At 41.5% G+C, this 25,594-nt stretch overlaps 1 protein-coding gene across 2 annotated transcripts in view; it reads right to left on the bottom strand.

The window, feature by feature from the left end:
- DYNC2H1 (dynein cytoplasmic 2 heavy chain 1) overlaps nt 1-25,594 on the bottom strand; it is a 341,612-nt gene that overhangs the window by 14,992 nt on the left and 301,026 nt on the right. For both annotated transcript variants that reach the window (XM_086679269.1, XM_086679270.1), the window contains one exon: nt 12,810-12,926. In XM_086679269.1, coding sequence (XP_086535395.1) covers nt 12,810-12,926 — 117 coding nt within the window. The remainder of the gene's footprint in view (nt 1-12,809; nt 12,927-25,594) is intronic.

Genomic DNA, 25,594 nt, shown 5'->3' on the forward strand with positions numbered 1-25,594 from the left:
TATTTCCTTCCTCATGCTGCTTTTGGATTTTGTTTGTTCTTCTTTTTCTAGCTCTTTTAGGTTCAAGGTTAGGTTGTTTATTTGAAATTTTTCTTGTTTCTTGACGTAGGCCTGAATACATAGGTATTTCCATCTTACAACTGCTTTTCCTGTGTTCCAAAGAATTTGGACAATTGTGTTTTATTTTTTAAAATTTTATCATTATTATTCTTTATTTTCAATTCCAGTACAGTTAACAAACTGTGTTATACTAATTTCAGGTGTACAATATTGTGATTCAACAATTCCATACATGACTCATTGCTCATCATGCACTTGATTTTCTGCAAGTATGACCTCTCCACTGATGTAAGTGGGTGTTAAAGTCCCCTACTATTACTGTATTACTATCAATGTCTCTCTATTAATATTTGTTTTATGTATTTAGGTGCTCCAATGTTGGATGCATAAATACAATTGTTACATAATCTTGATGGACTGACCCCTTTACCATTATGTGATGCCCTTCTTTGTCTCTTGTTACAGTCGGTTTTATATTTCAATGTTTTTAAATGTTTACTTTGAAAGAGAGCACGAGCAGGGGAGGGGCAGAGAGGGAGACACAGAATCCAAAGCAGACACCAGGCTCTGAGCTGTCAGCACTGACCCCGAAAGTGGGGCTCAAACTTATAACCCTACCTGAGTCACCCAGGCGCCCCTCTTGTTACAGTCTGTGTAAGTATTGTTACCCTGGCTTTTTCCCCCCTCCACTCTATTTGCACGCTATATCTTTCACTTTTAGTCTGTGTCTCTAGGTCTGCAAGTGAGTCTCTTGTAGGCAGCATATAGGTGGGTCCTGTATTTTTATCCGTTAGGTCACCTTGTGTTTACTGATTGGAGCATTTAGACCATTTACACTTAAAGTAATTATTGATAGGAATTCAACTGTCATTTTGTTCACTAGTTTGTTTGTAGTTCTCTATTACCTGCTTTTCCTTTTGCCCTATTTCTTAATGATTGATGGGTTTCTTCTGTAGTATTATGCTTTGGTTCTTTAAATTTGTGTGTATCTATCATAGGTTTTGGGTTTGTGGTTGCCATGAGTATTTAGCAACTCTGGATTTAGTTTATGGTCATTTAAGTTTGAACATATTTTTAAAGAACTTCTATTTGACTCCATCCTCCATGTTTTATTTATGTTATCATATTTTACATCTTTGTAGTCATAATTTTCTTATTTCTAATTCTAGCCTTTCCTCATCCACTTGAAGTCCCTTTAACATTTTTTGTAACGCCAGCTGTATAGTGATGAACTTGTTTACCTTCTGTCTGGGAAATCCTCATGCAATTTTGAATTATACACTTGCTGGGTATTCCTTGTTGTAGGTTTTTCTTTTCATCACTTTGAATATATCATGCCACTGTCATCTGGCCCTCAAAGTTTTTGCTGAAAAGTCAGCTGATAACCTTAAGGAGTTTCCCTGAGATATAACACTTTGCTTCTCTGTTGCTGTTTTTAAAATTTTCTCTTTAACACTACTTTCTGCCATTTTAATAATTGAGTATTGGTGTGGACCAACTGGTGTGGTTTCATCTTGTTTGGAACTCTCTATGCTTCTTGAACCTGGATATGTCTGTTTCCTCCCCCAGGTTAGGTCAGTTTTCAGCTACAATTTCTTCAAATAAGTTTTCTGCCTCTTTCTCTCTTCTGCTTCTGGGATTCCTATAATGTTAATGTTTGTTTGTGTGTTTGACGTTGTCCAAGATACCCCTTAACCTATCCTCATTTTTTAAATGTTTGAGAGAGACAGAACACAAGGGGAGGGGCAGAGAGAGAGAGGGAGACACAGAATCCGAAGCAGGCTCCAGGCTCTGAGCTGTCAGCACAGAGCCCAACACCGGGCTCAAACCCACAAACTGTGAGATCATGACCTGAGCCAAAGTCAGACACTTAACCAACTGAGCTAATCAGGGATCCCCCGCTATCCTCATTTTTAAATATTGTTTTTACTTTTTACTGTCCAGCTTGGGTGCTTTCCATGGCCCTGTCTTCCAGATCAGCAATCCGTTCTTCTGCATCCTGTGTTGATTCACTCTAGTGTATTTATCCTTCCGATATCACAGTCTTCAGTTCTGACTGGTTTTAAATACCTTTTCTAGGTTTGTTGATGTTGTCCCTGTGATCTTCCATTATGTATCAGGTGTGTCGCTTGCCTCAATGTCATTCGGTTCTAGCTGGGGTCACGTCTTGTTCTTTGGGTTGGAGCAACACTCTGCACGCTGTGCTGGACTTTGTGTGTTTCTGTAAACTGGGTGCACCAGCTACTTGAACCTCAGTGTTCTTCGGTGGTCGTCCTGTGTAGACTGTGTGCCTGCTGACTTGAGCCGTGGGCTGGGGCCCTGGGGCACTCTGAGCATGGCTGCAGGGGCCTCCTGATGAGGCCGTGGACGGCGAAGTGGAGGGTGGGCCAGGGGGCCCCAGGGTGCTCTGGATAAGGGGCACCCCACCAGGTCAGAAAAACTGTGCTGGTAGTGAGCTGGGATGGCAGGGCGCTCTGCTCAGGGCTACTCTGACGTGGCAAGTGGATCTGAAGCTGGCACAGGACGGGCTGTCCCAGGGGCTCCCCGCAGGGGACACCCTGACAGGTGACTGCCATCACCTGGGGTGTGGGCTGGGTGTTTTATGGTGCTTCGTACTGGGGGTGTCCTGGAGGGCAGTTGGAACCAAAAGGCAGGGGCAGGGGCACCTGGATGGGGCCTCTGGAGCTTCGGCAGACATGACCCACGAGGTCTCAGAGGGCGGCGTGGGGCAGGAGTCCCCGCGAGCCCTGGGAAGCGTTCTGGGGTACGTACTATGCACCTGTGTCACCTTGGGGCAGTGGCGGGAGTTGCAGCGAGTGCTGGACGGGGCCATCTCCGGGGCGTGACTCCTGAGAAAGGCGTGGGCTGGGACCCGCAGCACGCTGAAGCAGGCTGGCCACAGCGCTCGGACCCCATCCCCAAATGTGCTATGAAGGCGGACCAGCAAGGTGTGCCGTGGTGCTGCCCGGGCCTCCAGCCCTGAGCATCCGGGCAGGGATCTCGGGCTGGATCTTTGCTATCCTTGTTGTTGTCCTGTGCCCCAGGACGGATGGCTGTGCCCGCAGTCCCTTGGCGCCGTCCCTCGCTGCTGCGGTTCCCTGATCCCGTCTCTCTTGCTGTTCTCCTCACGGTCTGTGCGATCCCCATACAACGTGGCTGTGCAGAGATGTCCAGTCGGCCCGCGGGCTCCGTCAGTAGGAACTGCTTCATAAGAGGAATACACGCAGTGTGTCTGGGAGGACATGAGTTCAGGGTCTTCCTCTGCCGCCAACTTAGACCCCATCTTGGCCGACCTTTCTAACTACATCCGCTCCCGTCTCTGATAGGACCCGTGCATCCCAGACAATGCACCTGCAGTTCCCAGGAGGCCGTACCTTCCTTCAGACCCTACCGGCTCACATTCGCATGTGCCGCCCCTTCTATCTGAAACGCCTTGCCTCCACCTTCTTGTATTTCCTGGAACTCTCGTTACTCCCACTGTGCCTATGGCCGTGAGAGAAGCTGCCTCCTCCTTTCGTGACTTTGCTTCATCTGCGTACCTGTTACACATGTGAGGCCTCTCTCAGCTACCAGTTTACGTAAACCTCCATAACTGTACTTAAGACTTGGACAGGAGCTGTTTGCCCGCCAACTCGACCCAAGTTGGTTTCCAACTTGACGGAAAAATCCGGCTTGTCTGTGGAAGCCCAGTGTTCAAGATGATACACGGTACGCAGGAATGTAATTGTTATCACACTATCGTAAAAACCTTCCAACACAGTAGCATCATGATAAATGAGACTTATGACGTGTGAGGCACAGGGCTAGGTATGCTTCAGATGCACAAGAACTTACTTAATCTTCAACATGGTGCTGTAGGAGCATCATGGTCTGCAATCTCAAATGAGAAAACTGGGGTCAGTGAGGTCAGGTAAGTTGGCCCAAACGGCCCGGCTCATCAGCTGGGGCAGCCAACACTGTGCGGTGAAGCCCGCGGCAGGGTGCCTCACCTTCTACAAGACCATGGTTACGTTTATACAGAAGGAAGGAGGTCAGCATAAAGGAAGGGAAAGGGGGTTAGCCTTCCATTGAGAAGGAAATCCCTTTCAGAAAAGTAAAAAATCCATATTATCTTTGAGCCATTTCTTTTACTGGCTAAATATCTGAATTTGTTTTACCTCTCTGTACATGGGCTATTTTTCTCAATAAATTATTTTTAGCTCTCTATTTCAATCCTGATTTTTAAAATATGGTAAATAGAATTGGATAGAAATGATAAAATATTATGGAGTGATAAATGTTCAGTACTGTAATGTCATGTTGCTTTTCATACAGCCCAACAACAGACCCGCACTGTCTCCGTCCAGCCCAGCGACAGACGGGCACTGTCCCCAACACCACCATGTTCTTGATTTGCATTCAGTTTGTGGCCAATTATGTGACTGTTGTTTGAGGTCATTTTCTTCTGCATTTACAACTACCCAGTGTTTCTCCATGCTCTGCTTGGCTATCACTGTGGCTTATACATGTTCTACTTTTTTCTCGATCTAGGTGATTAGATGGCATTTAATTTTGTCTTCCAGAGAATTCACACTTAATCTGGATCCATTTGAATTAATCTCTGTGATTATGTACAACTTTACATGTTATGGTTAAAAACCCTTAGCAACTTCCAATCTTTTGTATATAACTTTCAGTTTTGTTCACATACCTGTGTAATCTGTAACATACAACTTTTTGAAATAAATTTCTTACCAGAATTAATAGACTGAAATAAATATTAACCACTCCCTTTCTATATGATAAATCACTCAAATCCTAGGGGAAATGAAGCTGATGTGGGAGAAAAAGTAAGTATTTTACAAAAACGTATGCTCTTTTAGGCCAGAGGGTGCTCTGTTAGCTCTCTCAGCAATGACTGATAATTATTACTACGGGTTCATTTCTTAAATATTCTGATGCTTTTTTTTTTTTTTTAAATTACTGGAAACTTCAATGCACTACAACTCAATGACAAAACATATTTTCCTGAGGTAAGCAGTATATGAAATAGTTTTTAGTCATTACATGCAGCATTAAAACTTTAAAGTGTACTCACATATACTCGTATTTTAAAATTTTATTAAGTAAAAGTTGCATGCTTCATCTACAACTATGTAGTGTTTTAAGTGCAAATATCTCCCAAGTTCCACTGTCAAAAGTTCTTTTAATAATTGAGGGTTTTAAAGTGGGGATTGTTAAGTCTTTGTCAAGACCATTTTCTTCCATCTTTGGAAGGGTCCTGAATAAACTCCACTCCACCCTGGACCGGACCCTCAGCTGTCTGCAGAGCGGCTCATCCTGAAGAAGCAGCTGGCTGCACAGGACAGGGACACAGAGAAAAGGGAGAGGGATCCAGGTAACAGAGGACATGTCCTCCTACATGATGAACTGCAGGGGAGGGACAGTCCTGAGAGACGGCAAGCAAACACCCCTGCACAGAAAAGCCATGATTAATAGACAACTGAACTGTAAGGAAATCAGGCCTAGAACCCCGCTGATCCGGAGACAGCTGCTGGAACTCTCTGCCGGTCGAGGGGCTGGGAAATCCCATGGTTTATGTTTCCCTCCACCTTGACGGCACAGCGAGGCCAAGGTCTGGTGCCATGGCCGGGTGCTGCCCAGCGGGCCCCTAGCCCCTCCCAGCTCATAGAGAAAAAGCTACAGTTTAAAAGAGCAACCAGAATATAAAAGATCCAGCCCTTATGACGACATCTGCTGAATTGGGGGGGTGGGGGAAGCTTCTGGAACTCTCTCTGGGAGGGAGAGGCTGGTGATCATGACTGATTTCCTTTCCCTCCACCCTGCTCGAGGAGACAGGAACAGGGTGCGGGTGCCTCAGTGAGCCCTGGCATGCCAGCCCACACCAGCCCCTGTCTGACACACACTGGGACACCCCTTGTCAGCACTCACTACAGCCCCAGCTGTGGCCCCATGGTGACACACCCCAGGCCTGCACCGCTTCAGCTCCAGATGATGTGTCAGGGCATGCACTGGTATAGACTGCCCGGTGACACTCCAGCTGTCCTGCCAGGGCGCCCTCTGTGTGAACAGTGCTGGGATGGGCCCAGCCTTTGGCCACATTAGCTGTGGCCGTTCCACGAGGGAAGCCCCAGCCCCAGTCACACAGAGTCTACCCAGGGGATGAGCACACACAGACAGTTCACACTGAGTAGAAATAGCTGTCTGCCTAATTGCCGGAACACACGCAGTCAAGTAAAATAAGGAAACAGAAGAATATGCTCTGAATGAAAAAACAAGAGAAAACCTCAGAGAAGGACTACATGGAGTGAAGGTAAGCACGGTGACCAATAGAGGTGAAAGCAATGGTCAAAGAGGAGAGGAAATGGACTCCAGGAGAACTTCAACAAAGAGAAAATATGAAAAAGAACCAGTCAGAAAGGGAGAACACAATAACTGAAATGAAACTACAGAGGGAATCAAAAGATTAGAGGATGTAGAATAATGCATCAGCTGTTTGGAAGACAGGGTGATGGAAACACCCAAGCTGCACAGCAAAATGAGGATGAAGTAAGGGATCTCTTGGACAACACGTGTATTACAGGAGTCCCAGAGGAGAAGAGAGGGAAAGGAACAGAAAACTGATCTGAGTAGTAGGTAGAAATTTCCCTAACCTGGGAAAGGAAACAGACATCCATGTTCAGGAAGCCCAGAAAGTTCCAAACAAGATGAACCCATGGAGGTCCACATCATGAAACACAACAATTAAAATATTGACTATTAGATATAAAGAGAATTTTTCAACTTTTATTTATTTTTGGGACAGAGAGAGACAGAGCATGAACGGGGGAGGGGCAGAGAGAGAGGGAGACACAGAATCGGAAGCAGGCTCCAGGCTCCGAGCCGTCAGCCCAGAGCCCGACGCGGGGCTCGAACTCACGGACCGCGAGATTGTGACCTGGCTGAAGTCGGACGCTTAACCGACTGCGCCACCCAGGCGCCCCTAAAGAGAGAATTTTTAAAGGAGCACAAGAGCAGCAACTCGTTACAGACAGGGAAACCCCATAAGGCTATCAGCTGGCTTTTCAACAGAAATCTGCAGGCCACATGGGAGGTGCACGATACAGTCTAAGTGACAAAAGGTAAAAACACTAGAGGAATACCTCCCCTTCAAGTTTACCATTGAGTGAAGGAGAGATAAAGAGTTTACCAGAAAAACCTGAAAGGAGTCGATCACTACTGAACAGGCCTTAAATGTGAAAATGAAGGGCCATAATCAGACAAAAATGATGAATGGAAAAAAATTTTATCCATACCAGCAAACATACAGTAATGGTAGGAGAGCAAGCACTTCAAAAGCCAGTATAAAGGTTAAAAATAGGAAGATTATTTTAATTTTTTTTTTTTCAACGTTTATTTATTTTTTTTGGGACAGAGAGAGATAGAGCATGAATGGGGGAGGGGCAGAGAGAGAGGGAGACACAGAATCGGAAACAGGCTCCAGGCTCCGAGCCATCAGCCCAGAGCCTGACGTGGGGCTCGAACTCACGGACCGCAAGATCGTGACCTGGCTGAAGTCGGACGCTTAACCGACTGCGCCACCCAGGCGCCCCGGAAGATTATTTTAAAAATTAGTGTTAAGGGACTTACAAAATCAAAGAGATAGTAAAAATGAAGTTCTTTTAGAAAGTATTCAAACTTTATGTGACCAGCAACACACAACAGACTGCTATATTCTTAGCATCCTATATATAAACCTCATGATAACTACAAAACAAAAATTACACTAAAAATAAAGGGAAAGTCAAGTGGAACACTATGGACAGTCATCTATCACTAGGAAATAGGGCAAGAGATGATGAAAGAAACAAGGAAGAAGTACAAAAACAACCAGAAAATGATGAACAAAATGCCAATAATTCTCATCAACAATTACTTTATATGGAAATAGTCTAAATGTTCCATCAACAGACATGGGGTGAATGAATGCATAACAAAACAAGACCCATCCATCTGCTGCCTGTGGGGGACTCACTTTAGACCCTAAGACATACAGAGACTGAAAATGAAGACATGGAAAAAAGATAATTCATGAGAATGGAATAAAAAAAAACCTTGAGGTAGCAATATGTATGTTAGACAAAACAGAAATTAAAACAAAGATTGTAACCAGGCAAGGAAGGGCACTGTAGAATGATAACAGGATCAATCTAACAAAAGCATATAACAAGTGTGAATATCTAGGCACTCAACATTTGTACATCTAAATACAAAGCAAATATTAACAGATCTAATACAATAATAGTAGGGAAATTTAACACACTGTCTTCCTCATCCAGGCAAAAAACAAATAAGAAAACCATTTCCTTGAATTACACATTAGACCAGATATATTCAGAACATTCCACACAAAAACCACAGAATTCACATTCTTTTCAAGTGGACATGGAGTTTTCCCTATAAGAGATCATCTGTTAGTCAACAAAACAAGTCTAAATAAAGAAGAGTGAAATCATATCAAGCTTCTTTTCTGACCACAAAGATATGAAACTAGAAATTATAAGAAAAAATTTGAAAAAAATATGGAAAAAAAAACGGAAGCTAAACCACATGCTACTAAACAACCAACAGGTCAATGCAGAAATCTGACGGGAATGGGGGTGCCTGGGGGCTCAATTGGCTAAATGTCCAACTTTAGCTCAGGTCATGAGTTCACGGTTCATGGGTTCGAGCCCTGCATCCGGCTCTGTGCTGACAACTCAGAGCCTAAAGCCTGCTTCGGATTCTGTGTGCTTCCCCCCACCCCTCCCGCTGCTCATGCTCTCAAAAATAAATTAAATAAATAAATAAATAAAATATAAAAGGACTATTATATATATGTAATATATAATATACATGCAATATAATATATAATAATTTTATATATATAAAAAGGAATAAAAAACTCATGGTGACAAAGGAAAATGAAAAAACAACAGTCCAAAAACACTGGCACACAACCAAAGCAGCTGTAAAAGAGGGAAATGTATATTGATGCAAGCCTGCCTCAAGAAATCAGAAAAACCTCAAATAATCTAACCTTACATCTAAAGAACTGTTAAAAACAAAACAACAAAACCCTAAATTAGTAGAAGGAAAAAAAGATGAGAGCGGAAATATATAAAATAAATAGTAAAAAACATGGAAAAGAGCAGTGAAAGCAAGAGTTGGTTCTTTGAAAACATAAACAAGACTGCCATGCCCTTCACCAAATTCACCCAGAGAAGACAGAGAAGACCCGAATACACAAAGTCCAAAGTGAGACCCACGTAACATGTGGCACCTCAGAAACACACAGGATGATATGGCACTACTATGAAAGATTTCATGCCACCAATCTGGACAATCTAGAAGAAATGGAGACACTCCTAGAAACATAAAATCTTCCAAGAATGAATCGAGAAAAAATAGAAAATCTGAACAGACTGAATACTAATAATCGAATTTAATCAGTAATCCCAAACACCCAACAAACAAAAGTGTAGGGCCAGATGGCTTCACAAATAAATTCAACCAAGCATTTAAATTTTTTTTATGCTTACTTTTAAGAGAGAGAGAGCACAAGCAGGGGAGGTTCAAAGAGAGGGAGACACAGAATCCGAAGCAGGCTCCAGGCTCTGAGCTGTCAGCACAGAGCTCGACCTCATGGACTGTGAGATCATGACCTGAGCTGAAGTCGGACGCTCAACTGACTGAGCCACCCAGGTGCCCCATCTACCCAACATTTAGGTAAGACTTAATATCTATACTCCCTAAACTATCCCAAACAATCAAAGAGGAAGGAAAACTTCCAAATTTATTGTACAAAACCCTTATTCTGACATCAAAATCAGACAAAAACACTACCAAAAAAAAAAAAGGAAATACAGACCAATAAGCCCAAAGAATATAGAGCAAAAATCCTCAATAAAATATCAGCAAAGGACATTCAACAATAAATTATGAGGATCATTCACCATAATCGAGTGGAATTTATTCTAGGGATAGAAGGCTGGTTCGATGACCTGCAGATCATTCAGTGTCATAGACCACATTAACAAAGTTAAGGATAAAAATCACATTATCATCTCAATTGTGCCGAAAAAGCAAAAAAATTTCAAATCCACTAATGATAAAAACTCTCGGCAGAAAGGGTTTAGAGGGAACATACCTCAACATAATAAAGGCCGTGAAGGACAAGTGTAGAGCTAACCATACTCGGTAGTGAAAAACAGGACTTTTCCTTGACGATCAAGGACCAGACAAGAAGTCCACTCCCACCACATGTATTCAAAGTCACACTGGAAGTCTGAGACATAACAGACAACAGAAAGAAAGAAATGGCATCCAAAGGGGTAAAGAACTAAAACTGTCAGTGCTGGCAGATGACATGATGCTGCATGTAGAAAACCCTAAAGACTCGACCGAATACCATTAAAATAAATGAATTCAGTGAAGCTGCAAGATACAAAATCAATATACACAAGCCTGTTGCGTTTCTATGCACTCTTAACAAAAGAGCAGAGAAACTAAGGAAACCATTCCATTTATAGTTGCACCAACACGAAAAAAGCACCAAGAAAACACTTAACCCAGGAGGTGAAATACCAGTAACCTAAAAGTACAGAATTCTGATGAAATAAATGCAAGACAACACAAACCAGTGTTAACATATCCAGATCGAGAAGTGGAAAAATTAATGTTGCTAAAATGTCCACACCATTCAAAGCAATCTGTAGATTCAATGCAATCCTTATCAAAGTACCCACAGCATTTCTCAGAGAACTAGAACAAAGAATCTTAAATCTGTATGGACCCATAAAAGACCCTAAATACCCCAAGCCATCTTGAGAAAGAAGAACCAAGTTGGGGGTGTCACGTTCCCAGATTCCAAGATAACCTATGAAGCTGTGGTGATCAGAACAGTATGGAACTTGCATAAAAGGAGACACACAGATAACAGAAAAGAAAGCCCAGAAACAAACCCAAGCTCATATGGTCAACCCATTAAAAAGAATACACAATTAAAAAACAATAATTGAGGCAATAAAGGGTGCTCGGAAAACTGACCATTACCTGCAGAAGAATGAAACTGGACCGCTTCCTTATGCCACACACAAAAATAAACTTAAAATGGATCAGTGACTTAAATGGGAAACCTGATACCGTATAACTCCTAGAAGCAAACACAGGTAGTAAGCTCGGTGTTATGGGCCATAACCTTTTTCTAGGTATGTCTCCTCAGGCGAGGGAACCAAAAGCAAAAATGAAGTATTGGAACTACACCAAAATTAAATGCTTTAATACGGCAAGGAAACCATCAACAAAACAAAAAGGCAACCTACTGAATGAAAGAAGGTATTTGCAATTACATATCTGATAAAGGATTAATACCCAAAATATGTAAAGAACTTACACAAGTCAACTCCCCTGCCAAAAACAAATGCTCTGATTACAAACTAGGCCGAGGACTTGAGTAGACATTTTTCCAAGAAAACATACAGATGAAAAGATGCTCAACATCACTAACATCAAAGAAGCACAGGGACTTACCAGCTTACACCTGCCCTAATGGCTAGTGTCAAAAGACCAGGGATAGCAAGCGTTGCTGAGAATGGGCACAAAAAGGATCCTTTGTGCTCAGCTGGTGGGAATTCAGATGGCAGCCACCGTGGAGAACAGTATGGAGGTTACTTAAAAACCTCAAAGTACAAATACCATACCTATTCAGGAATTCCACTACTGCATATTTACCCAAGAAAAACAAAAATACTCATTTGAAAAGATAAACATACCCCTCTATTTATTGTGGCATAATTTATAATAGCCAAGATGAGGATACAACCTCGGTGTCTCCTGAGAGATGACACGAGTGGACGCAGCAGAGTGTATGAATGGAGAGTGTGTATGTGCAGACACACACAGAGAACAGATAACTCAGTCCTGAAAAAGAATGAGATCTGGCTATTTGTGACAGTATGGATAAACCGAGAGAGTGTTACTCTAAGTGAAGTAAGTCAGAGAAAGACAAATACCATAGGACTCCATCTCTATGTGGAATCTAAGAAACAAATCAAACAAACCAATAAACAACACGGAAGCAGACCCGTAAACACAGAAGACAATCCAGTGGTGGCCAGAGGGTATGGGGGACGGACAGAATGGGTGGAACGTTGTGGGAGGTACAGGCTTCCAGCTCTGGGATGAGTCAGTCATGGGGACAAAGGGTACAACACAGGGAGTACAGTCGATGGTGTTCTATGCTGTGTGGGGACAGATGGCAGCTACACTCGTGGGGGACACAGCACAGACCTGTTGAACCCCTGTGCTGCACCCCTGACACTAATGTGACATGGTGTGTCAACTGTACTTCAATTTACAAAAAAGGACTGCTTTCTTCACGTGCCTACGCCCAGCATGGTGACCCCGTGTGACCGAAACCAGATGTGTACGAACCTGCCGACGCTGTTAGCCACCGCATGGCTAACTGTGACCACACACGAACAACACGTGGCAATCCACATGATCACTAAAGGCTTTTTCTTACCAGGATATACGTGATTTAGAAATTAAAAACTATATTGCCATTCTTTCTATAACAAAATAAAGATTTTAAAATGTCCTGTACATTGTAAAAATGATAAAGGGCACAATATCTTGACTAGAAATCCGTTGCAGTGCAGGTGAGGTCAGAAAGTAAAGAGACAATACACAGACAAGACTATGCCATCACGAAGGCAGAGGCGCCTTACCTGGGGGATCCAGCCCACACAGCAAGGGAGGACGGGCGACACGCTGGGAGAGTCGTGCTGGTTCTCAGCGAGCCGGCTCCCGTCAAAGCTGCAGCCTTCCAGCAGCAAGCCGCCCATCTGCGGGGAAACAACAAGCTGTGAGATCACAGCCGGAAACTTCAGGTCACCGCATTCTAATGACCATGGGTGCCAAGTACTATGAAAACAGAGATGAGGGTATTAAATCTGAGAACAAAAACGGGAAGACCCAGACCGGTGTTCACAGTGATCTCGCTGTAGACTGAATTCTCGATTTTAGTGGATACTTTATTATTTATTGAGCAGATTGTTTAGAAAAAAATACAAACGTCATTAGTTAAAACTGCAGGTATGTGGGCATTAGGTTAATAGAAATATAACAGAAAATGCCAAAAAGTTACTCTTTCTCCAAGAGGGTGAAATAAAAGCATAAAGGAGATTATGTGCTCCCTGCTTGGAATTCTGACGTCATTTTTAAAAGAACAGAACGAAAGTCAGAAAGTTGAATGAAAAACACTTTACACATGCCATGCAGAGCTGAGAGAATAAAAAAGAGTTAGGGACACCTGGGTGGCTCAGCCAGTTAATAAGCATCTGACTCTCGATTCTGGCTCCAGTCATGATCTCCCAGTTCGTGGGACCAAGCCCTGTGTCAGGATCTGTGCTGATGGTGTGGAGCCTGCTTGGGATTCTCTCTCTGCTTGTCCCAACTTGTGTGCAAGCACTCTCTCTCTCTCTCTCTCTGTTTCTCTCTCAAAGTAAGTAAACTTAAAAAAAAAAAAGGTAATCTTTTTCTCTAAATTAACCTTTGTGTACATTTAGGAAATTATGAAACTAGAAATATACTTTTTTGGTAATATTTGTTCCATATTTCTTCTTCAAAAGTATTCATTCTTTTAGTTTCTGCACTGTGAATCTACCCTGAGTTTTTTCAAGACATCAAATCTAAAATCAGTATTTTGTATTTAGAGCCACACCTACAGTCTCAGAAAATACAAAACAATCTTACGAGTGTGACAGAGTTTCAACATGTTAAATGAGTGCTCAACCTGCCCTAATGGCTAGTGTCAAATACCATTAAACATGTTTCAACATGTTAAATGAAAGTGCTCTAGAACTTAGAGTCATGACAACACTTTGCGCTGGTGTAGTGTGTATTTTAGGGAGTGGTGGAGGTGTGGGGAGACACTAGCAGACGCCTTGACCAACAGTTTTGAACAGCTAATTTTACAGCACGGTTGCCCTTCCACAGAAAGATGAACGACGTGTTTGCTTGCGCGAGAGCTGGAGTAACGACAGAATTACGGAACGCCTAACTTTAATATTCTCCAACAGCACTGACCTGATGATGTACAGGCTACTTTAAGAGCTGGTAAACCATGTTGGCCTTGAAAAAATGTTAATTAAAATTGAGAGTACCTGCTAATTTCAGTGCTAGAACCTCTCCAGGTAAGACCTCCACCTAGGTAAGAGGTAAGGCCTCTTCTAAAAATTCCATCAAGTTTCAAGCTCCATTAGTCTGCCTAGAAATTTGTAAACACACGTCCCACTGACGGTGCCACAAGCTGGCTATGTAAGATGAGTATACGGGGATAGAAACTCTTGCTGTTTCTCTCCTCACCAGGAAGGGCTGCTGAGAAACAGGCCCCTCCGGAACCTACCCCTCCCTAGCCTGAGGCTCCTCATGGGCTGCCGACAGACGTCCTTAACTCTCCCAACCCTCCCACAGGCCATCAAACTGCCCACGCCCGCCACTTGCAATCAACACCTTCGAAATCTTTCCTTTTCTCTCCACACCCGCTCAGATTACCCTGTCATGAAATTTAAAGTCCATCTGTGAAATTCAAAGACCTCCCATTCCCTAGAATGAAATAATGTAAACATATTAGGGATCGGAATGATATCAACAAATGCTACCCTTGCTTCAAATGCAGTTATTCTTTTTTTTTTTTTTTAACGTTTATTTATTTTTAAGACACAGAGAGAGCATGAACGGCAGAGGGGCAGAGAGAGAGGGAGACACAACCGGAAGCAGGCTCCAGGCTCTGAGCCATCAGCCCAGAGCCCGACGCGGGGCTCAAACTCATGGACCGCGAGATCGTGACCTGAGCTGAAGTCGGACGCTTAACTGACTGAGCCACCCAGGCGCTCCTCAAATGCAGTTATTCTTTAAAGAAAGGAGTGAAAGAAGCAGGCCCCAAATATTTCCCTTATTACTGAAAAAGACAGTGTGGAGGATCTAATAAGTCTCTGGACAAGTGGATTCCTAATATTAAAATCAAGAATTCAGCAGGCTTAACAAGAACAGACACAGAGGCCAATGGAACAGAGAATCCAGAAATGGACCCACAACTATATGTCAACTAATCTTCAACAAAGCAGGAAAGAATATCCAATGGAAAAAAGACAGTCTCTTCAGCAAATGGGGTTGAGAAAACTGGACAGCGACATGTAGAATATTGAACCTGGACCACTTTCTTACACCACACACAAAAATAAACTCAAAATGGATGAAAGACCTCAATGTGAGAGAGTAAACCATCAAAACCCTATAGGAGAACACAGGCAGCAACCTCTTTGACCTCAGCCACAGCAACTTCTTACTCTACACGTCTCAGAGGCAAGGGAAATAAAAGCAAAAATGAACTACTGGAACCTCATCAAAAGGCAGAACCTTGACTTCTGCCCTGCCAAGGAAACAATCAGCAAAACTAAAAGGCAACCGATGGAATGGGAGAAGATATTTGCAAATGACATACTGGATACAGGTTAGTATCGAAAATCTATAAAGAACTTATCAAAATCAACACCTGAAAAACAATCCAGTGAAGAAATGGGCACGAGACATGAATAGACACTTCTCCAAAGGAGACATCCAGACGGCCAACAGACACATGAAAAGATGCTCAATGTCACTCATCATCAGGGAAATACAAATGAAACCCACAATGAGATACCACCTCACACCTGTCAGAGTGGCTAACATTAACAACTCAGGAAGCAACAGATGTTGGCAACGATATGGAGAAAGAGAATCTCTTCTGCATTGCTGGTGGGAATGCAAGCTGGCACAACCACTCTGGAAAACACTGTGGACGTTCCTCAAAAAAATAAAAACAGAATTACCCCATGATCCAGCAATTGTACTACTAGGAATTTATCCAAAGGGATACAGGTGTGCTGTTTTGAAGGGGCACAGGCACCCCAATGTTTAAGCAGCACTAGCAACAATAACCAAAGTATGGAAAGAGGCCAAATGTCCATCAATGGAGGAATGGATAAAGAAGATGTGTGTATATATATACAATGGAGTATGACTCGGCAATCAAAAAGAATGAAATCTTGCCATTTGCAACAACATGGATGGAAGTAGAGTGCATTATGCTAAGCGAAATTAAGTGAGAGAAAGACAAATATCACAATTTCACTTATGTGGAATTTAAGAAACAAAACAGATGAGGGGCGCCTGGGTGGCTCAGTCAACTAAGCGTCCTACTTCAGCTCAGGTCATGATCTCACAGTTTGTGAGTTTCAGCCCCATGTCAGGCTCTGTGCTGACTGCTCAGAGCCTGGAGCCTGCTTTGGATTTTGTGACTCTCTCTCTCTCTGCCCCTCCCTCACTCACACTCTATCTATGTCTGTCAAAAATGAATAAATGTTAAAGAAAAAGATGAACAGGGATGAAAAAGATGAAAAGGGAAGGGAGCAAAAATAAGATAAAAACAGAGAGGGAGACAAACCATAAGAGGCTCTTAAATACAAAGAACAAACTGAGGGTTGATGGGGAAGGGCGGGGGGAAAGGGCAAGTGGGGGATGGGCACTGAGGAAGGCACTTGTTGGGAGGAGCATTGGGTGTTGTATGTAAATGATGAATCATGGGAATCTACTCCTGAAGCCAGGAGCACACTCTATGCCCTGTATGTTAGCTAACTTGACAATAAATTATATTCTCTCTCTCTCTCTCACACACACAGACACACACACACACACATATATATGAAAAAAAGAATTCAGGAGGCTTAACTTCTATTTACAAGAGTACTGAGCTAAGGACCCAGCTGCAGAGATGGCCCCCAAGGAGCAGAGGAGAATGTTATACCCAAGAGAAAACCACAAGGAAGACACAGTATGTGATATTCAGTTTGAGTCAGCGACCCAGGGCAGAGAGACTAACTCCTTTCCTGGGAAGGGGAAGAGCGAGAGAGAAGGCAGAGAGAGAATCTAGCTAGGAGTACGAGTATTAGTAAATACTCCTCCACAGGGGAAAAAGCCCAACAGGAATGGGAAATGAGAATTCCCCTCTAATAATACATTTAAAATATTTCAAAAACTTTCTGATACAGATTAAGTACTTAATAAGTATCAGCTACTATTGTTTACTTAACCCAATTAATCTTTTAATTTTAAGAAATTTGGAATTATTTTATACAGATATATCCATTTAGGTGAGACAAAGGCTTGAGAAAAATCTGGATAATTTCCAGTGAAAAAGCTTTTGTCTAGAATATTTAATTTTGCACAGTATTTTCCACACTTATTCTAGATAACTGAATGTATTCCATCACTTCATTTATGCTGAGTTAGGTGACATGGCAGAGCACGCCTTCTAATTTAATCAGCGCTGTTTCCACTCTTCATCTCCTCCACTAAATGATAAACAGTATTAAGTGCTATTTGTACTTATCTATGAGTGTATACTTCATACTTCATTTTTACTTTTTTTTTGTAAAGTTTATTTTGAGAGTGAGTGTGCATGAGTTGGGGAGGGGCAGAGAGACAACATCCTGAGCCTGCACCGCACTGTCAGTGCAGAGACCAATGTGGGGCTGGAACTCACGAACCTCGAGATCATGACTTGAGGTGAAATTAAGAGTCAGATGCTAGGGGCGCCTGGGTGGCGCAGTCGGTTAAGCGTCCGACTTCAGCCAGGTCACGATCTCGCGGTCCGTGAGTTCGAGCCCCGCGTCGGGCTCTGGGCTGATGGCTCAGAGCCTGGAGCCTGTTTCCGATTCTGTGTCTCCCTCTCTCTCTGCCCCTCCCCCGTTCATGCTCTGTCTCTCTCTGTCCCAAAAAAATAAATAAACGTTTAAAAAAAAAAAAAGAGTCAGATGCTTAACTGACTGCGCCACCCAGGCGTCTCCACACTTCATACTTTCTAATAAAAGTTTGCCAGAAGTCTGTTTTAGCCATTAATGCCTTATTCCTGCAGGACACTCCCTCTTAGAGGCAAAGAAATAATTATCAATTATTATCGAGATCAAACCTTTTTGTTTACACTCAATTTAAACAGCCACATTGTTGAGGCTACCTCCTGACATCTGTGCCAATGTACTATTTGAGCGAAACCCAAATATTAAGTGAAAGGCATCTAAATGTACATTTCTTGTCATTAAATGATTTTCTTTACTCTTGCTTATAAATGCATAGGTTTCAACTTAACAGAAACAGAAAGTTAACAACAAAGAAAATATTTATATGCAAAAATGTTATTTACACTGGAAACTCCGATTAAAACATCTAAAAAGAGAGAGGCAATTAGAAAAGAGAAATAAAAAAAAAAACACCCCCATACACATTTGATTTGGTTTAGTTTCAAAACCATGTAAGGGTTAGTATAGATCAGGCATAAGTACATCCCAAATACTAACTACCAAGACCCCAATCTACTTTGAGAGGGCTACTTGTGGGTCACCTGGGTGGCTCAGTAAGTTGGGCATCCGACTTTGACTCAGGGCATGAACTCACAGTTTGTAAGTTCAAGCCCCAGGTCAGGTTCTGTGCTGACAGCTCAGAGCCTGGAGCCTGCTTCGGATTCTGTGTCTCCCTCTCTCTCTGCCCCTCCCCTGCTCGGGCCCTCTCTCTTTCTCTCTCTCAAAAATAAACTTAAAAAAAAAAAAAAGGGCTACTCATAAGATCTCATTTAACTCTTACCTTCTTTTTTTAAAGTCTATTTATTTATTTTGAGAGAGCAAGAGAGACAGAGAGAGAGAGAAAGAGACAGAGAGTGTGGGAGGGAGGGAGGGAGGGAGGGGGAGAGAGAGAGAGAGAGAGAGAGAGAGAGAGAATCCCAAGCAGTCTCCACACTGTCAGCACAGAGCCTGATGTGGGGCTTGAACTCACGCAACATGAGATCATGATCTGAGCTGAAACAAGAGCTGGACACTCAACCAACTGAGCCACCCATGCACCCCTAACTCTTAGCTTCTCACCTCAAAAGGAGTTGATAACAGTTCACTAAAAACAGAATTAAAGCTATTAATTTGTTTCATATGTGATGCTGAATTTCTTGAATACTTCTGATTTGAACTTAAATTTATCTTGGACTTAATGGCAAATTTGATATTAAAACAGATTTTATTTTGATAAGTTATTATATGGATTTACTTGCCAGAATGCTCCCCTTTTAAAAATAAAAGTATTCAGGGTGTCTGGGTGGCCCAGTCAGTTACGTGGCCGACTCTTGATTTTGGCTCAGGTCATGATCTCAACGTTTATGAGTCTGAGCCCCACATCAGGCTTGGGATTCTCTCTCTCTCTCTCTGACTCTCACTCTCCTTTTCTCTCTCTTAAAAATAAATGTTAAAAAAAATCTTTAATAAAATATTTCAAACACACAGAAAAACATTTTTAAATGTGCATGTTCCTATGACTCGGTGTTATTGGACATTAACATACTGCCATGGTTGTCCCATATTTCTAAGCACGTAAACTGTAATAGACATGGTTGAAATCCTGTCTACATACTTTGCCTTTACTGTTCTTCTTTGCCCTTATATGACCTCATCATTATCTGGAATTTAGCTCTACATCATTGTTAAATATACATGTAGCCATGAGAAATAAATGGTAGTTCCTCAGGTTTGCAACCTGTATGTTATTCAGAATTTGCAACCTGCTCTTTTTGTTCATCCCTGGTCTAGGTGCATTCATTTTGTTCTTTCACTTTTAACAGCTGCAGAATATCTGCTGTGTCAACATTCAACAAATGATTCATTCCTTTGCTGATGAACATCTAAGTCGCTGCTAATTGTTTACTAGTAAACACTCCAATAAACATGACGGTACATATCTCCTTAACCACATCTGCATAAATCTGACTGCACGCAATAAAGTTGCTAAGGTGAAGTGTATGGTCATTCTCAATTTTTCGTAATATTGTCAAACTGTTTCCCCAAAATCATGCTAATCACCTATGGTTAACTTATCCTGCTTAAGATTTATACTGTGCCACACCCTTGCCAATACTTGGTCTGTTGACATTTATGAATTGTGCCAATATATTAGATTTAATTTCATTTCCTGATTACCAGTGGAAACGAGTACTTTACGTTTATTCGCCATATCTTCTTGCTCTTCATGTAAGCCGCCTACTGAAATCCTTTGCCTACTTTCTCTCTTCCCCACCAAGAGTTGTATTTTTTTTTTTAACTCATTTGGGGAGAGAAGTCACCTCTCTCCCATGGAGGCACCAAGGCCATAACTACATAAAACACTACTCTGAAAGTAAAGACCAGCAGATGTGCTCGTCCGAGGCTCAAGATACATAGAAAAAGCCACGTGGAGAAGAGCAGGAAGCAAACCCTGGTGTCGTGGCCGCAGGCAGGTGGGAGGCCGTGGGCATAGAGCTCCTCTTGGACAGCAAGGGTATCAAGCCCGTATCAGGCACCACCCCCCAGGGGCCTATACTGGAAAGATGAGGCCTCAAAATGTCTGGCTTTGAAAATCAGTGGGGCTTAATTCTGGGAGAGCCAGAGGTGGTGGGAAAGAAAGACTCCATTCTTAAAGGGCAAGCATACACTGTGAGCCGAGACCCAGCGCAGAAGCGGAGGCTGGAGAAGTATGTGGCGTGTATGTCCACGAGATTTACTGAGTAATTGTAGGGCACGTGTTGGAGAGTCATGAATCGGTGGGAACTTTCTCCGGGAACAGAAGCACTCACGGGGGCCATTTTACCTGCTCCCCATCAGCCAGGTTGGCCCAATGGTAGCAGAAAGCAGCTGTGATACTTCCATATACCTTGGTGGCTCTGCTTGCCTCAGCCCGGCCCTCCCCGGCAGATCAGCCCTCTCAGGGACGCCTCTCAAGTTGCTGCCACCTGCTAGACCCAGGTGGGCGGTCTCAGCATCCCCCCAAGACCCTGCTGCCCTGCCACAGTTGGTGCCAACCCGGGCCAGGACCAGAGCCCTCTGAAGGTGACTTCCTCCAGACGTGGCGGGGAGAGGGACCCAGCCCCACCCAACATTGCTCCTCCCGCAGTACATACGGACCCCTCAACAGCTATGCTAGAGGCGACCCTGCCACCAGGGTGCCTGGAGTAGTCAGAGCCACACACTGCGGCCAGAGGGCGGGAAGCCGGCCCTCCTCTTTGGCACAACTGCCAAGTCCTAGCAGGTGGGCACATGCAACCCACACGACAGATACTCCCGGAGTATCCGATCTAGTGACAAAGGGATGGTGCTTCCGAGCCACACAGGATGCTTTCTACATAAGGCCACTACCATCGAGACTGGGACACATAAGTGACCGACATAATACAAAGAAACAAAAACAGAGAGACAAAATGAGGAGACAAAGAAATATGTTCCAAAAGAAAGAGTGACAAAACCACAGAAGAACAACAAAATGAAACAGAGATGAGAAATCCACCTGATGAAGAGTTCAAAGTAAGGGTGATAAAGATACCTACTGTACTTGAGAAGAGTGGAGGAATTCAGTGAAAACTTCAAAGAGAGAGAAAATATAAAAAAAGAACCAGTGAGAACTAAAGAATACAATCATGAAATAAAAAATACACTAATGTAAATCAACAGCAGAACAGAGGATGTAGAATGGGTGAACAACCTGGAAGACAGGTTGGTGGAAGTCAAGCTAAACAGAAACAAGAAAAAAACTACCAAAAATATGGAGAATAGATTAGGACCTCTGAGACAACATCAAGCACACTAACGTTCACGATATAGTGTTCCAGAAGAAGAGAGAGAGAGGAGACAGAAAATTTATTTGAAGAAATAATAGTTGAAAAGTTCCCTAACCTGGGGAAAAAGACATCCAGGTTCACAGAGCTCAGGAGGCCCAAATCAGACGAACCCAAGAAGGTCCACGCCAAGATACACTAGAATTCACACGTCAAAAATTAAACATGAGACAACCTGAAAAGCAGGAGAGAAAGGCAACTATTTCCATACCAGGGAAACCCCATAAGGTTATCAGCGGATTTTTCAGCAGAAACTTTGTAGGCCAGTAAACAGTAACATGATATATTCAAAATGCTGGGAAAAAGAAAAAGAAAATCTACAACCAAGAATAAATAAGAATAAATGGCAAAGGAATCATTCAGAATGGAAGGATACATAAAGAGTTTTGCAGACAAAGTTAAAAGAGTTTGTCACCACTAAACAGCCGTATAAGAATTGTTAAAGGGACTTCTTTCAAAGAAGAAGGCCAAAAACTAGAAGAAAATGATAGAAGGAGAATTCCACTGGCAAATTCAAACATATAGTAAAGGAAGTAGATCACTCATAAAGCTAGTGTGAAGGTTAAAAAACAAAAGTAGTAAAATAAATCATATCTACAAAAATTAGTGCCAGGACACACAAAATAAGAAGATAAGACATTATATCATTATATCATTATATATATATCATTATCATTATATCATATATATATATATCATATATATATATAAGGGGAGGAGTAAACATGTAGTGCTTTGAGAATGTGTTTGAACTTAACTGATAATCAACTTAATATAGACTACCATAAACATAGAATGTTATAGAAGAACCTCACATGGCAACCACAAATGAAACACTTTTAACAGATACACAAGAAAACAAAGAAAGAAAAGCATAACACTACAGGAAAGTCATCAACCAAAAGAAAGCAAGAAGGAACTAACTAATCAGAAAACAATTAACAAAATGATAATAGTATGTACCTATAAATAATTCCATGTAAGTGGACTAAATGGTCCAATCAAAAGACACTGGATGACTGGAGGGATAAACCCCTTACTCCCGAACCCAGAGCTATCTATAATCTGTATGGTACCTACAAGAAACTAACTTCAGATCTAAAGACACATACAGACTAAAAGTCAAGGTATGGGAAAAGATATTCCATGCAAATGAAATGAAAAAAAAAAAAAAACCTAGCAAAATTTATATCAGACAAAATAGGCTTTATGTAAGAAGAGAAAAAGACGGGCACTAAATAATGAAGAAAGGATCAATCCAACATAACAATTGTAAATATCTATGCACCCATTATAGTAGCACATAAATATATAAAACAAGTATTAACAGACAAAAAGAGAAACTGACAGTAATAATAGTAGGGAATTTTAGCAGCCATCCCATTTACATCCATGGGTAGATCATAAGACAGAAAATCAGTAACAAAACAGTGGCTTCAAACCACACATTGGATCAAATGGATTTAACACATATATAGGAACATTACGTCCAAAAACAGAATACACATTCTTTTCAAGTGCACATGGATCATTCTCCAGGACAAATCACATGTTAGACCATAAAACAAGGCACAGTGAATTTAATAAGACTGAGTCATATCAAGTATCTTCTCTAACCAAAATAGTTTGAAACTAGAAATCAACCACAAGAATAAAACTAAAAAAGAAAAGAAAACACACACACACAAAACCAAAATACAACAACAACAACAACAAAACAACCCACATACACAAGGAGGCTACAAAGAACAAATTAAAAAACGATGTACAGACAAATGAAAATGGGAACACAATGCTTCAAAATCTTTGGGATATAGCAAAAATAGTTCTAAGAGTTAAATTTATAGTAATACAGGTGTATATCAAGAAATGAGAAAATGCACATAAATTATTTAAACCTACGATTAAAAAAATTAAAAAGAACGGGGCATCTGGGTGGCTCAGTCAGTTAAGTGTCTGACTCTTGATTGCAGCTCAGGTTATAATCTCATGGTTTATGAGTTTGACACCCTAATCAGGCTCCATGCTCACAGTGCAGAGCCTGCCTGTGAATCTCTTTCCCCCTTTCACTGCCTCTCCCCCAATAGTGCTGTCTCTCTCTCTCTGTCTCTCTCTCTTTCTCTCTGTCTCTCTCTCTCTCCAAATAAATAAAATAAAATAAACTTTAAAAAAGCTTAAAAAGGAACAAAGCCCAGAGTTAGAAGTAATGACATAATAAATAAAGGTGAGAGAGAAAACTGAAATAGAAAGCAAACAAACAAAAAACCCACAAAAACAAAACAAAACCCAAAAAAACAAACCACAATAGAAAAGACTAAACTAAGAGCTGGTTCTTTGAAAAAGATCAACAAAACCCATTAACCTATAGCCGGACTCCGGACTTTTTTTTTCTTAAAAAAAAAGAGAAGGCCCAAGCAAAATTAGAAATTAAAGAAAAATTGGGGTGGCTTAGTAGGTTTAGCATCCAACTTCAACTCTAATAATGGTCTCACAGTTCGTGAGTTCTAGCCTTGCGTCGGGCTCTGTACTGACAGGTCAGAGCCTGGAGCCTGCTTCAGGTTCTGTGTCTCCCTTTCTTTCTGTTCCTCCTACACTCACGCTCTGTCTCTCTCTTTCTCTCAAAAATGAATAAATGTTAAGAAGAAAAAAAAATTAAACAGAAATAAAAAGAAAAAAGAAATTAAGGAAAAATTAAAACAAAAATGAGGGAAATACAAAGAATTATCATTTTACTATGAAAAATTGTATAGCAATAAACTGAAAAATCTAGAAAAAAATGGTAATTATTACAAACATAAAATCTTCCAAGACAGAAAAAAGAGGAAATCTGACCAGATGAATTGCTAGTAACAAAACCGAATTGGTAACCAAAAAATCTCCCAATTAACAGAAGTCCAGGACCAGACATCTTCACAGGTGAATTCTACCAAATATATAAAGAAGAGTTAATATCTATCCTCTCAAATTACTCCAAAAGATAGGAAAGGAAGGAAAACTTCTAAATTCATTCTATGAGGCTAGTATTACTATGATACCAAAACCAGACAGAGACATTACAAAGACACAAGAAAAAGAATAAAGAATATTACAGACCAACATTCCTGATGAACATAGATGCACAACTCCTCAACAAAATATTAGCAAACTGAATTGAAAAGACCATTCACCATGATCAAGTGGTATTCAACTCAGGGACCATGAAACCATAGAACCATGAAATCATCTCAACAGACGCAGAAAAAACATTTGACGAAGTAAAACATCCATTCCTGATAAAAACCCTCAACAAAGGGTTTAGGGGGAATATATCTCAACATAATACAGTTCAAATATGACAAAACCACAGCTAACATCATACTCAATCATGGAAAATGGAGAGCTTTTCCTCTAAGATCAGGAATAAGACAACAAAGTCCGCTCTTGCTACTTTTATTCAACATAGCATTGTAAGTGCTTGCCACAGCAATCAACCAAGAAAAACAAACAAAAGGCATCCAAATTGGTTTAAAAAAAAAAAGTTAAACTGTCACTATTTGGAAACAACATGACACTATACACAGAAAGCCCTAAAGTCGGCACCAAAAAAAAAATTAATAATAAAAATTTACAATAAATAAATGAATTTGGTGAGCTTGTAGAATATAAAATTATTCAGAAATTTGTTGCACTTCTATCCAATAATAATGAACTACCAGGAAAAAGAAAATAAGAAAACAATCCCATTTACAACTGTATCAAGAATAAAATTCCTAGGAAAAAAATGTAGCCAAGAGGGTGAAAGACTTGTATTCT

This window comes from Puma concolor, chromosome D1, assembly GCF_028749965.1.
Source record: "Puma concolor isolate L17-30 chromosome D1, mPumCon1.1.hap2, whole genome shotgun sequence".
In the NCBI taxonomy this organism is placed as follows: Eukaryota; Metazoa; Chordata; class Mammalia; order Carnivora; family Felidae; genus Puma; species Puma concolor.